General features: G+C 38.7%; 1 protein-coding gene across 1 annotated transcript; it reads right to left on the reverse strand.

Annotated features, from left to right (window-relative positions):
- Nucleotides 1–719: 719 nt before the first annotated feature.
- On the reverse strand, nucleotides 720–18,241 carry LOC117784180 (protein gooseberry-neuro). The gene is made up of 5 exons (XM_034621843.1): nucleotides 17,983–18,241; nucleotides 16,936–17,249; nucleotides 11,327–11,438; nucleotides 2,273–2,875; nucleotides 720–1,352 (listed from the first exon to the last, which is right to left on the reverse strand). The coding sequence occupies exons 1-5, from the start codon at nucleotides 18,038–18,040 to the stop codon at nucleotides 1,045–1,047; spliced, it is 1,395 nt and encodes a 464-aa protein (XP_034477734.1). The 5' UTR covers nucleotides 18,041–18,241; the 3' UTR covers nucleotides 720–1,044.
- Nucleotides 18,242–18,694: the final 453 nt, after the last annotated feature.

The following is an 18,694-nucleotide window of genomic DNA, read 5'->3' on the forward strand; positions in this document are numbered from 1 at the left end:
ACCAAAGAGAATGTTGGAACAAAAAAACTGCGTCAAAGACAATAATTAAGAAACTTTGGTAAGAATTATTCAACTCAGACAATAAATAAATTGACAATAAGAAATCGAACAGAAAATTTAATTCACTAATTTTAAAAATTTATTTATTATATGAAAAATCGAATATATAAATCCTAACTAAAAACATATTCAATGTGCGTAATTATAAGTCTGATGTTGTCAATAATAACCTTTCATATTTATTTCTGAATAAAAGTATTCCAAATGCAAAAAATAAGAACCCAATAAATTAAATCAAAAATATTTACATTTATATTATACATAAATATATATACGATATACATATTTACTTCGTTTATCTATGTATTCTTGCATGAAAGGTGAAGATGTTAAACGCGAAATGGCGCTGTAAAAATAGTACACACTTATCAAGATGTTATATCTATATACACAATTATATGAAATACCTAAAAATAATAATTACAAACAATATATATACATACTTATTATCGGTTTGCTCATAAACATCTGAAATTTGTTGTGCTTTCATTAAATTGGTTTGGGTCAGATCTTGGTAAGTAGTATCCTTTCGAGGATTATTTTAAGGAGGCAAGTTTAAGCATTACGCGAAAAAATATCTTATCATATCATCTAAATATTATCCAAGTTTTAAGAGCTGTCCGTTTTTCAGCAATTTAAACAAATAAAAAGACGTTTCGTTGTAAAATAGTAGTTCTCTGTATTTTATCAATAATATCGCGTTGTATCTAAAGTTCAAATAAATATACTTAGACGGTAAACACGTCGCCTGACAAAGGCAACTCAATGCGCCTCTGAAAGCCGTGTAACATTAAATTATAATATTATATTTAGCTAAGCCAATTGATTTCCATATTGGGCGAATAAAAAGATGTCTAAGATTTACATGTGCCTCTGCTGATAATTGAAATGCATTTAAATAATCTACAACTAATTCAAAAGACGACTGCGCTTTTCTTCACTTTATCTGCCAGTGTTGTTGCTTTTTCTGGTTATGCAATTCACTCATGACCAGTACTTCGCCCCCTGACCCTGGGCGGGCAGTGGATGATTGTAGGCAGCCGCCACATTACCATGAGCCGCCGCAGCCGCATAATCATTCAACTGATGCTGGGCGACCGCATGGTGAGCCGCCGCCGCATTGTAATTGGCTGCCGCCACCGCCGACTGGTTGAGATGGTAGGCGGCCTGGGACCAGTTGGAGGGCGACTCCAGCTTGGAGTAGTTATCGCTTAAATGCAAAGAGGGCGAGATCTTGGAGACGCTATCCGCGGTCAGCTTGGAGAAATCATCAATGGATAGCTTCGAGTAGTCTGAAATTAGACGAGCGAGTGCAATGATTAGATCGAGGCAACTAGTTAAGTAGAAAGTAAATACGAGGCAAGGAGGAGGATGGATTTTATTAGAGATTTTTCTTCGAAAAAATGTTTAAGGATGACAGAGATAAGTAAGGCAAACTAAAGTTTGACAATTAAGGTATAAATATATAAGAAAAATATTACAATATTCATCGTTTTTTTTTTTTAAACTGGCAACCCTAATTTGTAATCTATGGTCACTTCTGAGACGTTTTTACCCCGCTTTTTGAGTTTAAAAATTTGTGTTTAATCCTTGCAAGGACGAAAATTATGTTTACAGGACAATTAGTCTTTGATTTTGAAATTCTTTGTCCTAACAAGAGTTTTAATAACAATCTTGTCAGGCATTGCAGACATTTTAAAAATTTCAAAATAAAAGTTGTTCAACTCAAAAAGCAGAGACTATGAATTGAGATTAGAACTAAGTATAGTTTCTTGGAGAAAAAAATCTGAGAGTTACGAAGTTTGGGTTGCCATTTTAAAATTTTTTTTTGGTGCATACAAATCGATGCACTTTAATATATATGTATATTGAAAAAAATTTTTAATGTGTAGGATGAAGACACTTTGCTGGGAACGAAGAGAATAGAAATGATTGTAGAAGGAGAAGAAAAAATATTTGGATGATAAAAAAAAGTAAAGTAGATTTTTTTAAAGAAAGAACTTTTGTAAACTTTAACATGTGTTATGAACAAGAGAACTTAAAAAGCGTTCTCAAAAAATAGGTGTAAAAGAAGAAAGTATAACTAACAAAAGTAAGGAAAATGATATTGACCGTAAATGCTTAATAAATAAGAAATTATGCAGTTGGTTAAGGATTGTAAAGTAAAGGAGTAAAAACAAGATAAGGAACAAGGAGTATCAGAAGCACTCACCTTGATGATAGTAGTTCTGGCCGCCAAAGTGTCCATGTTGGGCAAAGCCGCCTGGGAAACCGTGCTGCGCCGCACTCTGCACCAGATCGTAGCCCCCCATCTGGGTGTGATGATGAGCCGCCGCTGCAGCGGCTGCTGCACTGTGGGAGGTGGGCGCATGGGCGGTGGTGTGATGGTGATGGGAGCTGTCGCTCATGCCCGTCGCACCACTGGCTGTGGTGCCAGCGGCGGGACTATAGCCCGCCATGGAGCCGACACCGAGTGGTGCAAACCCAAGTGGTGCAGCTGCACCGCTGACGGCAACACCTACGCCCACGCTGGCCCCACTGCCATTCATGGGAGACAATCCGGAGCCCGATCCACCCGAATGCTTGCGCAGACGTGCACGGCGATTGGAGAACCACACTTGGATGCGCGCCTCCGTCAGGCTCGTGGTCTGAGCAAGCTCCTCCCTGGTGTAGACATCTGGGTACTGGGTGCGGGCAAAGGCGCGCTCCAGTGCCTCCAGCTGTTCGGCGGTGAATGTTGTGCGGGAACGGCGCTGCTTGCGTTTCAATGGAATGCCCGGCTCCGATTCGGTGTCACTGATGTCCGAGTCGCGGCCTGTGAAAGACAAACAAAGAAAGGGTGACAATTCGAACTTTATTAAAAGGCTACTAAAATTATAAACGCCTTGTAGGAAGACATAAAGTTGTTCACGCTTCGCACTGCCGAAAGGGAACCAAAGTGACTAAATCATATTCGATGGGGCCACCGACGTGGTTCTCACTGCGAGCGTGTGACCCCCTCAGCTTCCGATCATGTGATCATGTGAGATCGAATGTGAATGGGAATGGAAATAGTTGAGGAGCAATGGGAGTGTCGACGTTCACTGCGCGCCATTGCATATTAATTGAATCGTCAGGGAGCGCAACAAATCTGTCAAAAGCCACCGCCACCACCGTCGAACCGATCGCACTGATCGCACTGATCGCACCACAGAAGGCAACAGATGATGACGAGATCGGCAGATTGCTTGAAGTGGTGCGAGGGGGCGTTGCCGCAGGCAGCTCGTAAAAGTCACCACAGTTGACAAGTGACACAATATATCAAATTACACAAGAAGATGATCGGCAAGTTGTCAACGAGGCTACGCTGACTATGGAAATACTTATTACGAAAGTACTATGGACTACTACGAATGTGCAGTACTATGGAGGAGTGCGCCAATTAACTTCGGCATCTGTTTACGAAAGCCAATGCCGACATCGTTTCCAATCGGCCATGAAGCGCGGCGTGTGGCAGATCCCAAAATGATCGTTAGGGTTATGGTTATGGTTATGGTTAGGGTTATTCCTGGAGGGCATGCCAAATTATTTGGAGAGCTCATTACACAATAAAGTGACAGACGGAGAGTGAAATAGGGTTGGTTTCTAGCTCAGAATTATTCAACAAGATCACTAGATCATTTTTCAAATGAGCTAGCACCCACATACACACACACACACACACACACACACACATATAGAGTCAAAATTGATCCTGCTATTGTCCTGGCAGCGGAAATACTTTCATTGGTTTCCGCATCGCCTTCAATTAAATTGATTGTCCTTGAAGGCGATCGCGCGTGTGTGTGTGTGTGGTTCCTTGTAGTTTCTGTGGTTGCGGTCAGTGTTTTCCGCGTCGTAATCTTTTCCGGTCTGTCCAGGCCTCGAAATTATTAATTGATTTAGTGGATTAGACCACTTTGATATTATTTATTTGATAAATGGTTTTGCAGCTACCCAAAACGGAAATTCACAAGAAAAGAGTGCATGCTTACCTCCTGTAGGGCCCATAATCTAGTACAGTCTTCAACAGTTTCAAAACTTAACATCTGATAGAAAATTAAGCTAATATTAAGGGGTTTGAGGAACTAAGAAGAATATTAAAACAAGTCGCTGTCAAAGTAATCAAGGAAGGTTATTTAAAGTGTGGGTGATAAAAAAATTGACTTGTTCTCAAGTATTTCTCAAAAATTATAATCAATAACCAAGAGTTGCTAAAAGACTCAGCTGGACAAAAAAGTGTATTGAGAAATTTTAATTGCAACATTTTAAATAATTAAAGAAGAATATAATATAAATATGATGTGACACATCTGTTTGACATTGAAGTATTAGATCAACTTAATGAAAGAAAAGTTTTTGGAATCTGTAAAAGTAATCAAAAAAGATTCTTTGGTGTTTGTGATAAGAAATTTTGTTAATTCAGGGATAATTCAATAGTTAATCGTAACTCTACTAAACATCTCTTATGTAACTATAGAAATCGAATCTCCTCACAATATTTTAAATAGAATATTGAGACACACCTATGTACCTGTTCTCTAATAAATGCAAATTCTAAATATTAGATTTGCAAAAACCCATTTCGATAGCCTTATACCAACACACCCAAAGTGAGTCTCAAGAAATCTTTGAGTCTGAAACGCCTACTGTTTAGTGATTTGAAATCGAAGTGAATACGAAAATTCACAGGCTTATAAAAAATAAGATGAAAATAAAATACAGAAGTCGGACTATTAATCTTTCAACACACGCAACAATAAAACTTAATTGTAAAAAAAAAACGGGTTCCAAAAACTGCAGAAGCCGTTCAACAAAACGAAACGATATGTGAGAAAAACAAAAGTCAGAGCGAAAGAAAGAGAGACTGTGAAAGAGAGAGAGAGACAGAGATGGAAGTGGGATAAAAATATGAGAAAAAATCAATTAGTTTTTAAATGTTAAACAATTTATTAATTTGTTGTTACCACAAAGAGAGAAAAAGAGAGGCTACCACTGTGGTGCTGGCAGTGTTGGCTGTGGTGGTCCAAAAGCAATTCAACAAACAAAACAAAAGACCAATTTTTGGCACCACAGTGGCTACTGGTGGTGCTGGGGCTTTCTTTTTGACTGGCCCTGTGATAAATTGCTGCGGTTTCGTAATCCAACCCGAGGTATCGATCATTTTCAACGACGCTTTGAGCTGCATTTTCAAACAGCAGGTAGTAAATGGTCAACTCTGTGGAGCTGTAGAGCTGTGGAGCTGTTAAGCTGGATAGCTCCACTGTGTGGTCAATGGGTGTAGTGCAAATGCCCTTAAAGCAATCACTTTTGATAGACTGTCCAACTGTAGAGAGGGCAAAGATCAATCGACTGTGCGTATCAGTGCACATTATTGGAATACCCGAAATAACTGAAATTCTACAGTCATCAATCAACAAGAATCTGACACAATTTAAATTGCCTGCATCTAATAAACTATACGAATCTCTCTCCCTCTCTCTTTGTGTCTCTGCAATTGAAACCCACCGAACAAATATCTCGACAATACTCGGTATAAACCTTAAATAAATGAATTCTGTAGATTGGGTATATGACATTTTATTTGTGGAGAATGTGAGACGGAGGCCACTGTCAGCTGTCAGCTGGAGACATGGAGACACGCGTGGTTCACGGTTCTGTCACCGAGCAGATTTGGGCAACTTTAGAGTTTCATTTCGGGGCCTTCATCTACAGCCTCATGACATATAACATGGCTTATGGGGCGCTGGCAATGCTCCGCTTCAGCTTCAGTCTCAGCTTCGGTTGTGTTTTAAGGCTTAAGATTCTTGTCAGCAAAAGGATTACAGGAGTATTAAAAAATATGCCACATTTATTTAGAAATTTAACAAGCGTTGAGTTGGAATTTTTCCGTTCTTTTTTATTTTTAATTTTTGTCCAATGTTGTTCTTTTATTTTTGTTAATTTTAATTGGTTGAGCTTTGTGTCAGACCTTGAAAACTGAATTGGATGAATGATGGAAGTATTTCATGTTTATTACAATTTATCTAGTATTTTAAAAAATTGCTTGTTTGAACTCTTGATTTTCGAAAGATTTCTCGGTTCATTTTTAGCATTGAAGATCAAATAAAAAACAAAAAATTTCCATAGAACCTTTGTTAATAATTTTCTTCTGCCTTTTCCTGTCTTATCTGATTACAAACTAAGACATCCTCTAGACTTATAGCCCTGATTTTTCATTGGATGCTCATCAGAAGAAACCTTTATTCGATTGTGTCTTCTTATAGGCCCTCCCAGATTATAAAATTCACGGAACGGATATCAAATACCGTATAATTATATAACAAACATTTATTTAAATATTTCTACCGAATATATTAACTATAAAGTATCCACAATTTATGCAATCAACGCCCTCGCAATATGAAAGCGATTTGTAATACAAATGAGGGGCACATTTAATGTGACGATCGAGACTCTGATCGCAGCCGAGAACATTTAAACTAATTTACAAAATTGTTAACAGACGAGACAGAAGATTGAGAAAAGACCAAAAATTAGTTATAATCATAATCCGGCGGCAAAAGAGCCGATTGTACGAAGTCAGTGGAACCCCCCGAAGTTGCAGAGGCAGAGACAGAGACAGAGGCAAAGGTCCAAATGCAGATCAGAAAATGCAGAATGAAATGAAACTAATTTAAATAACAATGCGCACAAACACTTGATCAAAACAAATCCCCACCAAGATGAGCAGACATGCAAGACGGCGACAGCGACAGATACAAAGATACACAAATGCAGATGCAGATACAGATACAGAGACAGTTGAGAGATCGCATTGGGTAGCCCGAACTTGGCTAAAGTGTGATAATACGTTAATAAAATATTTTGTAACTCATCAACACGAAGAAGCGGTCAAGCGAGCGGTGCATCGACGGGACGGCAACGGCGGCAAAAGAGACAAGCCCATTGGCCCCTGGGCCACAATGAGATCAAACGGAACGCACAGGACACCCTGGTGGGCATTAAAGATGCCGCTGAAGATCGGTGCATTTGAAGTCGAAGCGCTGCTTTTGTTAACGTTGACACTTTTTTCGGGCATGAACGATTTTAATGGGTTTTCGGTTCGAACAAATGAGCCACACCACAAGAGTCAAGAAAGACCCCAGACCATATGCATGATTGAGGGCAGACCACGACTGGGATACTGTGTGTGTGTGTGTGTGTGTGTGTGTGCTTAGAGACCGCACACATATGCGCTGTAGAAAAGGACCAGGATATTTTTGCGCAATCACCGAAGAGTCTTCGTCTCTCAGCTCTCGGCTCTCATCTTCCATCTCACTTGCCTCTAGTTCACTAGTCATTTGTCATGTGACACTGCAAGAATGCAATCTCATTCCCTCTCTTTCTCACTCTCTCTCTCTCTCTCCCTCTCTCTTTTAGCATTAGAGAAGGTGTGAACTGCTTTAGAGCATTCTGATATGGTTAGCCGAACCCGAACTTGAGTTTCATCGAGCGGCGACCGTTTGTCTTCTGCGGCCATTGCGACTTCTTTTCTTTTTTCTTCCCTGTCTTTCTTCTCTTTTTTTCGTTCTTTATCTTCTGTTTTTTTTGCAAATAATTGAACCTGTTTGTATTTGCGCTAGCCATGGATCTGTCCATTGTTGCCGCATTGTCTGGCCAAGGAAAATATTTGGTAAATAGCCCTTGGCCATTCCCACGCGTCGTCCTGGCGGTCTCGCTTGATGCATTCTTCCATTGTCCTTAGCGCGGCTTTTCATTTGCACTAATTGCCACAAGTGTTTTCCTTGACTTTTCTTGTCGGTGTTTTGGCATTTGATTTCTTTTTGTTTATATCTTTTTGGTTTTGTTACTTTCCTTTGAGTGGGCCTTGACCTGACATGGGTTGGGCTATTACCACGCCAAATAATACAAATCGCACGCGTATTTATCAGACACAAGGTCGGCATCAAAGAATGGGATCAGTCTATTGTTGCACGCGTTTAGCGAAGGCGTTGCAACACTTAGCGGCACCAATGTTGCATCTACAAAACGGGGCGTGTTGATTTCAGCTATCAAGCGGTGTACAATTCAAAGAAATGCGATCAAAAATTCGCTGTAATTTTGACTCTTTCATCGATTTATATCTATCGGCATATTTCTACATCAAAAGCGACGTTGGAAAATTGTTTTTTCCAAAATGAATTAGCTAAAAATGCCAAATCAATCTTGAGTTGAGCAACATTTACAATATAAGTAAAACATAATAAAACGTATGTTTCTATGAAAAGTATATGGCTGACAGTCTAAAAAGACAATTTTCTTGAAATCTGTGTGCGTTACAAGTCAAAATTTGTGTAATTTTTGGCAACTATAATATAAGAGGAAATAATTTTGAATTGACAATTCAATTGTAATTTTTTTTTAAACTTTATGTTGCTTCTTAAGTAAAATATTGAATAATATTATTTCCAATAAGGTAATAATTTTTTTAATTGGTTTTTAGTTAAAACGCGTGTCGGCAACTATAAATAAAACTATCAATGCTCCTAATAACATCTTTATATTGTGGTATCAATCGCTTTTGATGAATTTTGGGTCTCCCCGGCTTTGGAATTGGGCTTATTGTTTCTGTTTGTCACCAGTAGCTCCCCATCGACAGCCCAGACGACAGTTGCAGCCCCCACACAAAAATTTATTTTTGTATTTTCAGTTATTATTTGATATTCCACATCTTTTCGTCGCTTTTGGTGCGTACGAAAGATCAAAGCGAACCGCCGCTAAACACAGTCTGCGACAATGAGCCCAGATGAGAGCCAAAGCTTGAGGTCTGAGGTCCGAGGTTTGAGGACCGAGGGTCGAGGTTCGAGAGCGGTGGCCCTGGGATCCAGTTGTATAAATTGTAAAAAATGAAAATCAAAATCAAACGAAATTATAAGTGAAATACAAGACGAAGAAATATATTTAATAATGCATAATTTTTTCGGGTGCCACAGCTGAGACCCGACCAGATCCAGGCTCAGGTCCAGGTCCAGGTCCGCACACCGGCAAGGAAGGCGTTGATTACAGGCAACGACACCGACTCGAGAGCTCCGACTCTGGATGGATGAATGCTCACTGTGAATGTGTCTCTGTGAATGCTGTTCCGATTGCGAATGGATCCGACTGACCAGCCAAGACCATAATGACGGTACTGCTGCTGTTGCTGCGGCGCATCATTACGAGGTTCGAGATAGGGTTAGGGATGGGATGGGACGGTGGGGATACGGGTAAGGGTATGGCAATGATGATGGGAAGGCGTGTGCTTATTATACGCTTCGACAACATAATGATAGCTCTTGTCTTGAAGTTATATAGATTATATTTAGTAATTGGCATTTGTACGATTTGAAATAGTTAAATGGGTTAGGCATACAGGTGCTGAAAGAGGACTGAAAGTGCCGACTAAAGGATGTGTTGAGTTCATAATTTAAAATGCAGCTGATTGTGGAAAAAGGAAGGTCAACGGCAATTGAATATTCATATTATAATTTTAATTTCATGTGCGAAAACTATTCTACGGATAGGATATATTTTAATACCTTCAGTTTTTATTTTAAATCGACATCCTGATCATAGAATACCCGTTACTTATTTCAATATATATTCAGTACTTTATAGAAATTTCTACCTAATAAAAAGTACTGCATACTTTTGGGTGCTTGTATTGCTTTAAAGTTTGAATGACTTTGGTTAGCTATTACTGCCGATCTATTTGCGCAGTGAGATAATAGATAATATTAATAGATAACGTTTATTACCATAATAAACGTATTTTCTTAGAAACGTATTAAATTTAAAACAAAGTTGACCTGCTACAACGGCATTGGGATCTGCGTACCAAATTTAGTCGGTGAGATCTAGGCGCTCACACGGACGGACAGACAGACAGACAAACAGACGGACAGACACACATGGCTATATCGACTCAGCTGTTTATGCTGATCAAGAATATATATACTTTATAGGGTCCTTTTATATAATATAACCTTTTAGTTATTTTTTAAGTAAAATATTAATAGTAATCAGTTTTAATAAAATTTAAAAAAATATAGAAATCATAGCCAAGTTAAAGAACTAAGTATATTGGTGATTCACCTGACTTTCTTTTCTTATCACTGCTTCACCTGGGCCCATAAAGAACATTCGCCTCGCAGCAGGATAAAAGTAGCAAAAGACAGGATGAATTCCCTGTTCAATGTCAGCAGCTCAAGGTTAGAGGACACCCAAAACATAATCAATATTCATTGAGGAAGTGCAAGCCGCAACAAAGTCCACTGGCTGATTGAAAGAGCCAGCCAGCCAGACAGTCAGCTAGCCTCAAGGTGACAAGGTGTCTAAGTCGGAGTCACCCACTGAGCCTTTGTCACCTATTTGGCCGTGTTGTGACAGGAATTGTAACGGCAAATATCAGAGGCCGTCGGCAAAATGAACAATTGGCAAAAGGGCAGAAAAGGAAAGGACAGGGGAAACATTCAAATGACGCGTCTGGTGAAAATATACGTCTAATGATGCAACACAATTTTGTAGTAAATTTTCTGGCCGAAACTCGTAAACTGGGACTCCTATAACTGAGCGGGCCAAATAACGCTTTGACCCCCGCCGATCGTTTATCGAATGACTTTGCATATTTAGCATGATTATTGGCCTCGTTCAGCGTCTGAGTGAGTGACGGAGTAGGAGTCGTAAATAGAGTCAGAGCTCAGACTGAGAGTCAGAGTCAGACTTCGGAGTCGAAGTCGAAGTCGGAGTCGAGGTCTCACGCAAAGTCAGTGAAAACCGGGTTATTAGCTGGTACATTGCCAGAGACTCTGGAAACTCCAATATCTATTCTCGAGTCTTGTGTACTTTTCTGATTCTCAGGTGTCATCATCTACACCTATTTTGAGCGTTTGATCTGTGTTTGGGCTGTGTTGTGATGCCAACAACAACGGAACGATCGTTATCGAGCGATCGATCCTCTATACGAGGGCAGGCAGATCTATTGTAATATTTTGAGCGGCTTTGATTTAAGTTTAAGTCGCTCGTTCTAAGACGATCAAAGCCGAGATGCCGACACACACATACACACACACACACACACAACTTTGTTGATTTGAGCAACAAATGATTTGGGAATGATTTTTCGAAATTACTCGCACATATCAAATAAATGATCTGTAATTTTTGTAGCACGTTTTTAAACTCATCAATTGATTGTCGTATCTTTTGCAAGAGATCCAAAACTTACCGCCGAGTATCCCATGTATCGTATAGTCCTTGCGTCCATCCTCGCTACTCCGATCGTTTCCTCTCAGCAATCGACTAATCGATGACGTTGATGGTGGATCCGCAAAGCCCTCCTGTTTGTTTTGTGGGAAAAAAAGAAAAGTAAACAATGAGCTATATGATATCTATCGTGTAAATAGCTCAAGTTATCTATCTATATCTTGTAATTGTATCTTATCTAAATGAGCAATAGATATTGTACCAAATAAAGCATACAAATCCAATTAAGATAAGCGCTCACCGCATAAATATCTCTGGACTACCGGTTGGGTCTATAATTTATACGATAAACAGGCGAGTTGGTTTGGGTTTGGTATATCTTTACTTTCGGTTTGTATTCAGATGCTCTTTTTGGGATGCGGATTTACGTTGCAGTTGGAGCGGTGACATTAATTCTACAGTTGCCCGGCAGCTGCCCACTTGGTGTTTGGACAATTTTCATCTTGAGTCTCCCCCTTTTCCCCAATCTGTCTCTCTTACTCTCTCTCCTTCTGTTGTAATCCAATTAGGAGAAATGTCAAGCATCTAAGGCAAGCCCTGAGAATTTGTCTGAGTGTCACGTGTTATATTAAATACCGCGACAGATCACAGGTGTGAATCTTAATGCATTTACCTGTAGAGCTCTGGTTAAGAGTGCGGTATTCTAAAGAAACAAACTGAATGTCACATAATCCTATACAAGATATTTTTAAACATTTTACTTTAATTAAGTTTCTTTTCTCAACATGTAAATTTCAGCAATGTAAATAATGAATTTCTTATTTTAAAGAACTTGCATTAAATATTTTTTTATTTTAATAGCTTTTTTACTTGGAGATGAATCGAGTGCTTCCAAACTATACACTTTGAGAATCAGTAGGTAAAAGTCTAGTGACGAAAGCATATTCTAGCCCCAAATTTTCTGATTTAAGTTTAATATAAAAATTTAAAATAAAAATATAAATTTAAAAAAAAGCACGAAAATTGGCATTTTCGTTTTTGTTTTTAATTATGTTATTATTTAAAATTTTTATTTTAAACTTAAATCAGAAGTTTTGGGGCTAGAATATGCTTTCGTCACTAGACTTTTACCTCTTGTACAGGTTTTTTATGTGTGATATCAGAAATGCTTGCAATCTATCGCTGCTGTCATCTTTGAACTCTTATTAATATGTATATAAACACCTAAATAGTAATATCTTGCCGAAACGAAATTTTACAGATATGTGTGATATACCAAAAAAAAACGCGGAATTTTACTGACCATAACATGTTGAAATTTGATAAAGATGTCATGTGTAAATTTTTCAAAAATGTAAGCTTAAAAACTCTCTTTCACCTGTAAAATCTTACCCGAGTACTTAAGAAAACCGTTTAAGGGTACGCCAAAAATATCTTTCTAACGATATATGGGACGTATCTGTAGCTTTTATGGTTAGGAAACTGTTTTTTTAGCGGGACTAAGCGATTTCCCGCAAAGCTAGCTATTTTTTCAAAAACTCGAAGAACAGACATTTCTAGATTTTCATAAAAGGAATAAAGGAATAAATAAAAAAATAAGGTTTTTTAGCGCTTTGATGCAAACAGACAGACAAACAAACTGACTTTTCATTTCATATTGAGAAGTCCACTAAAAATATCAAATTTAAATATCTTTTGAGCCAGTTATCGGGTTTGCCAAAAAGCCCCAACGGTCCCATTAGCTGCGATCATTTAAATTTTAGCCCTCCCACTTACACCCCTTATCTCATGAACCAGGTGAGTTAGCATAAGTTAAAGTTACTATGCCATTTTGTTAGTTAAAACTAAACCTTTCGATCGGTATATAACTTGATCTGATCGGACAGTCGTAGCAAATTTTCCATATTAGCTGCTGCTTTCGTCACTAGCGCGGACTACCGTTCGCAGTGATTTTTACCTTTATTTATTTTGTCTCTGATTCAACTACCAATTGGCTTTACATTAGCGTTTTAAGCAAATGGCGCTAGAGCAACAACACCTTATATTTCAGAGAAACATAAAATTGAAATCAAATCAATTCGGATAAAGACCAAACAAATTTCTCATGCAATGCAACCGAAAGCTGTCAGATTTCATTAGAGCAACACGTCAACTTCTACTTCAACCTCAGTTTCAGTTTCAGTTTTAGCTTCAACTCCAACTCAAACTCTAGGAGCAACATAAAATCTGAGTTTCAAGCTAGATGCTGTGCGACGCAGACGAGATGTCTGTTTACTGGAGTTGGAGTTCAACATCAGCATCTCAAATGGAGTGGCATGTGCCGCAAACATTTTCATGATTAATAATAATAATATTTTTTTTCATCCAGCAAAACCCGACCAGGTAATGTTGTATAATTCCTGAACGAACAATGGTGCCACAACTGGCACCTCATAGACAAGATCCAGACGCCGCTTAGAGCCAACTTGCAACCAAAACTGACACTTTGTCCGAGTTGGCTGGGAACCACGCTTCACTTTGCTGTCTGGTTAGCTGCTCTGGCTACTGGCTCTTATTTCTATTGAATGTGTCATGAAAATGACAACAACAAACAACAATAACAACAACAAGAGTTACAACAGCAACAACTGAAATATGTTTTGATTTTCAACTAGACTCGTTGCGTTATTTATGAGTGTTGCCCCATGGGCAATGGCTGGGTCTGCAAATGGTCAGTTTGTGGTGCCTACCGGTTACCGGTTACCAGTTGGAATGTGTGACAGCTTATCTTGTAGGAACTGACAACTGGAACCCGTCCCGAACCCGTCCCAGACGCCAAATCGTTGCCCCCGACTGAGCGACACCTTTTTTATTTTTTGTTTTTTTTTTTACTTATTTCTTCTCTTGATTTCTGGCTACACAAATTCAATTGAAATTTAATTAATTAGTTGACAGTTGGATTGACACTTGAGCGCGCTTTATATGAAAGTATTTTTCTATATTTTGAATATTTATTTTTAGGGTTCTAACATCTTGCTTGAGTGACAGGTGTGGTTATTCTCGGAAATCAGCAGTTCGTCAGGGAGATTGCAGTAAGATTTTATTTAATTTATTGGTCGTTAGCTTTATGAGTTGAAGAAATATAAAAATTTATTAAACTCAGGCATAATTAGATAGCTTGAAAGACACTCTTTTTAGAATTGCAATTGAACTTTCAATCAATACTACATTTAATTGCAGTAACTATCTTTACGATGGAAATTCGAAACTGACAACTAATCAATTGACTGCAGGCATTAATTTATGTAATAAATACCACCTGAATCAATCACAAGCATTCAACATCAACAGCTGCCTCCCTAACCGCAAAGTAACTCAAGCGACTTAAGATCACAATCAGATTCAACGATCATGAGGATCACAGCATAAGATGCGATCTGGCCAATGGCGTATTCTAATTAAGCGTGAAGCGCACCTGGAGGCTCTTTTTACGCCTACTGCCAGCCCATGCACACCACAAATAAACAAGAATGAGCGCGAGAGAGACAGAGAAAGAGAGAGAGAGAGAGAGAGCAAAATTCAAACTGTGATGCAATGTATGTATGCGATTTCTTGGACCGATCGCATCGATGGCCGCTTCAATTGGTATCGCCACATAAACTGTAACTAATTGCGGCTTCAAATAAAGAGCAAAAGGCAGAAGACATGAGCCGCCAAAGGCAAACCAGCTATGTCTGAGGATCAGTGAGGGGAAAGTGGGGATCTGCCTCTGATCGGTAGGCAGCATGCCAAAAAAAAGCAGGCGAGACACTTGGTCTGCTCCCCATGAGCAAACAACATTGACGTAGGTTCTGAAATCGTTCCTCAAATGATTTTTCAAATGGCTTCAAGGCGAATTTCTTGTTTTTGTTTCGTCAATACTCGTATGTATATTTTTATTATTATTTTTGTTTTCCATAAAAGTTTTACGCTAATTTATGCCTAAATAATGATGTTGTTCATTTGCTTTTCGACTCGTCGTCTCTGTGTGGGAGTTTTAGTATTGTAGCCCTTGTGTTTTTTATGCAATCTATTGAAACGTGACTTGAATTTGCATCAGTCTGCGGCTTATAGATAACATGCACTGAGAGAAAAGATAGACAACTTTAAAGCTATACATTTTGAAGAATTGGTTGTATCTTGAACTTTTCGTTATAATTGTATTATTGGGTATATTGGGGCAGGTTATTTAATCAGTAATTGCTCCTTTACATGTGATGTATCAGTAATCAGTACCTAGCAGAACCAGAAGCCAAGGAAAAGTTGAGGAAATATTGAGAAACATTCCCTACTCATTGAGGAAACATAGAGGAGCTTGTATAAAAACATTAAGGAATTTTAAATTGTTCCTAGGAACGAGGAATGAGGAAGCTTCCCTACACATTCCTCATCGTTTCTCTTACAAAAAACGTTAGGGACTCCTCGTGAAAGTCTGGCAATAAACCGAAAAAAATTGGTTTAAAAGTATTAGTTTTCTTTTATAGTTTGTTTTTTTTTTTTTATTTAGTTAGCCTCTAACCATTGAGCCACGTGACTTTAAATGTCTTGTTTAATAATAATGTACCAATCGGTTTTAACAATAAAACGTTAACAAATGACAACGACATCAAGGAAACGTAAGGAAAATCAAGAAAAGGGAAAGAGAAAAGTTCTGCAGGGTACTTGTTGAATTATTTTTATTAAATAAGCCAACTTTGTTTGTTAAAAATCTTCCTTCATTGCATCCAATTTCTCAGATGTATTTTAGATATTTATTACATATATGGAATCAATAAAACAATTGTAAATTAAGTTAAAGCTTTCCAAAGGGCACTCCAATTAAATTAAATTTGACATATAATTTCCTAATGTTCCCTGAAGTTTTGTTCACCTTCATTCAATTTAAATCAAAACTTTGCCAAAGTTTTGTCAAGTGTATTCAGTACCGTTATGTTCAGCTCAAGATGCCCGAATCTTCGACAAGTTTCATGTTGACTTGTTGCCTGATGTTAAGATGCGTGTCAAACCGGAAGTTAAAGAGCGCTTGCCAGAGGGCAACAGCGATAGCGATAGCAACAAACAAAATAAACATATTGCAGCTTGTTGCACCTTTTGAGCCGCAAGGATAAAACAGAACCGAACGGAACGGAAAGAAAAGGAGGCCAAGACGAAGACCGTTGGCGTTGGCTCATGGTTAAATCGATTTGTTAACGGTTTGGGTGGCATTGCAAAAATTTGTCGTCGCCGTTGTACAACAAATATGTCAAGTTGCCATCGTTGTCTTGGCCCAAATGGCCGACCGGCAACGGCATATGCAAAGGGCCGAAAGATGTCGCCGGCAACGTGCCATAAACAAAGCCAGCGGGCGGCCAGAAACGATCTGGAATCGGACCCGAGTGTGCCACGTGACTTTTCGGAAAACGGAAGTAAGCCGACGACTTTCGATTGTGTTTGTATTGCCGCACAGAATGGACATAATGTCATGTGGTTAGAGCTACTGGGCGGATCTGCAAATCCCAATCCTATTTATGCTGTCACATTTTATTGCTTCCTGCGCAGGTGCACAGAACGATATTCATCTGGAAGGGAGCCAAAGAGAGAGAGAGAGGGAAGTGCCGCCCACTGTTCACTCACCTTGATCAGTTTCTCGCGTATCTCCCAGCTGAAAATGCCGGGATTCTCCTTGCGCATCTCATCGATGCGTCCTTCAATCTCTGGTGATGTCACCTTGGGCTTCGAGCCACCAATCACTCCTGGTCTTATCGAACCCGTCTCCTGGTAGCGATTCAGTATTTTGGATACACAGCCATGGGAAACCCTCAACTGTCGCGATATCACACATGGCCGAACCCCGCTGGCGGCCATTTCCACGATTTTCAGGCGGATGTGATTGGGCAGCGGTCGTCCATTGATGAAAACACCGCCAAGTTGATTGACACGTCCTTGACCTTGAAATGGAAGAAGATTATCACATATATTTGTATATTATATATGATAATAAGTATTGAAACACATTTCCTATATTATATATTGGGAAAATTCTTAAAATATACTATAATAATAGTCTATCTTCCAAAAAATGATAGAATTTAATATTAATAGATCTAAGCTTTTTTCTTCTTTTGGTTTTTTATTATAGTCTCATTTAAGATCGTCTTATATAATTTTCATATATTATGCAATGGTATATTATATAAGATAATAAGTATTGAAACACAATTTCATATATTATATAATAGAAAAATTCTTAAAATATAATAATAGTCTATCTTCAAAAAAATGATAGAATTTAATATTAACAAATCAAAGCTTTAAACATATTTTGGTTTTATTATAGACTCATTTAAGATAGTCTGATTTAATTGTGGAAGGTCAAAATTGTGATATTTTCGGTAATAAATTAGGCAAAAACTGAGTAAACTTTACTCTCTAATTGATAGAAGCCTTTTTAGAATATTGCTTATCCAAATCGATGTAATATAATTAGCTTCAAAAGATTACAGTGAGATAAATTATGAATAATGGTCTATTCAATTTTTCAAATCTACTACATTTAAGCACCGAATTTTTAAAGAATCTATAAAATAAATAGAGGTGTTAAAAAATACATTTCGGAAATAACAGTGTTCATATTGATACATTAGAAAGGATAGGTGATGCTCCTTGTAGAAAATGACTTACCTTGAAAAGGATATCCGGCAAATAAAGGTCGCAATGAATTGGCGCTGGACATATCCATTTTAGAGTGTTGTACTTAGGTAATAACTTAGAAGCTATGTTTGAGGCTGACAGTACGAGTAGAGTGGACCGCAAGTCAAAAGCTTTTGTGGGTCAATTCATGGGATCTGAATGCACACACACACACACACGCACACACACGAAAATTAGCAACAATACACAATTCACATGCTAATCACTGAGTAAAACTGCTGATAACAGTAACTTTCAATGGCAACTGTAACTGTGACAGTAAGTGTAACTGTAAATGCGCGCACGCGATTTCCGACGGAAGGAAGCGATGCACGATGTTGACGTTGACGGTGACGGTGTCGGTGACGCTGACGATGATTCGAGTGGATGTTGAGAACGCGACGTGGTTTCTCGTTTCTTGGAATTGCGCGCGCTTGCAACGATCAAACAGCACGAGACTTGCAAAGCAACTAAAGGCATAAATTAACGAAGGCCGGCCGGGCGACGAATGCGGCCGACAATGAGATCGCGGCTATAAACTGGTTTCCACCAACAACACACGAGCACACGCACACAATCACACACACAGAGAGGGAGAGAGTGAGCAGAGCGCAGCTTTCGCGTCCGCCCTTTTGTGCTGCCTGGCGCCACAATATGGCAACGATCAAAAAGTTGCCAGACACAGCGAGAGCGCGAGCGAGAT

This window comes from Drosophila innubila (genome assembly GCF_004354385.1).
Source record: "Drosophila innubila isolate TH190305 chromosome 2R unlocalized genomic scaffold, UK_Dinn_1.0 1_C_2R, whole genome shotgun sequence".
Lineage (NCBI taxonomy): Eukaryota > Metazoa > Arthropoda > Insecta > Diptera > Drosophilidae > Drosophila > Drosophila innubila.

Bases quoted from the DNA above. Each gene is read 5' to 3' on its own strand.
- LOC117784180 (XM_034621843.1), bottom strand. From the start codon at position 18,040: ATGGATATGTCCAGCGCCAATTCATTGCGACCTTTATTTGCCGGATAT. The intron at 17,250-17,982 runs GTAAGTCATTTT...TTCCATTTCAAG, and splicing joins TGCCGGATATCCTTTTCAAG to GTCAAGGACGTGTCAATCAA. The intron at 1,353-2,272 runs GTGAGTGCTTCT...GTCTAATTTCAG, and splicing joins CCAGAACTACTATCATCAAG to ACTACTCGAAGCTATCCATT.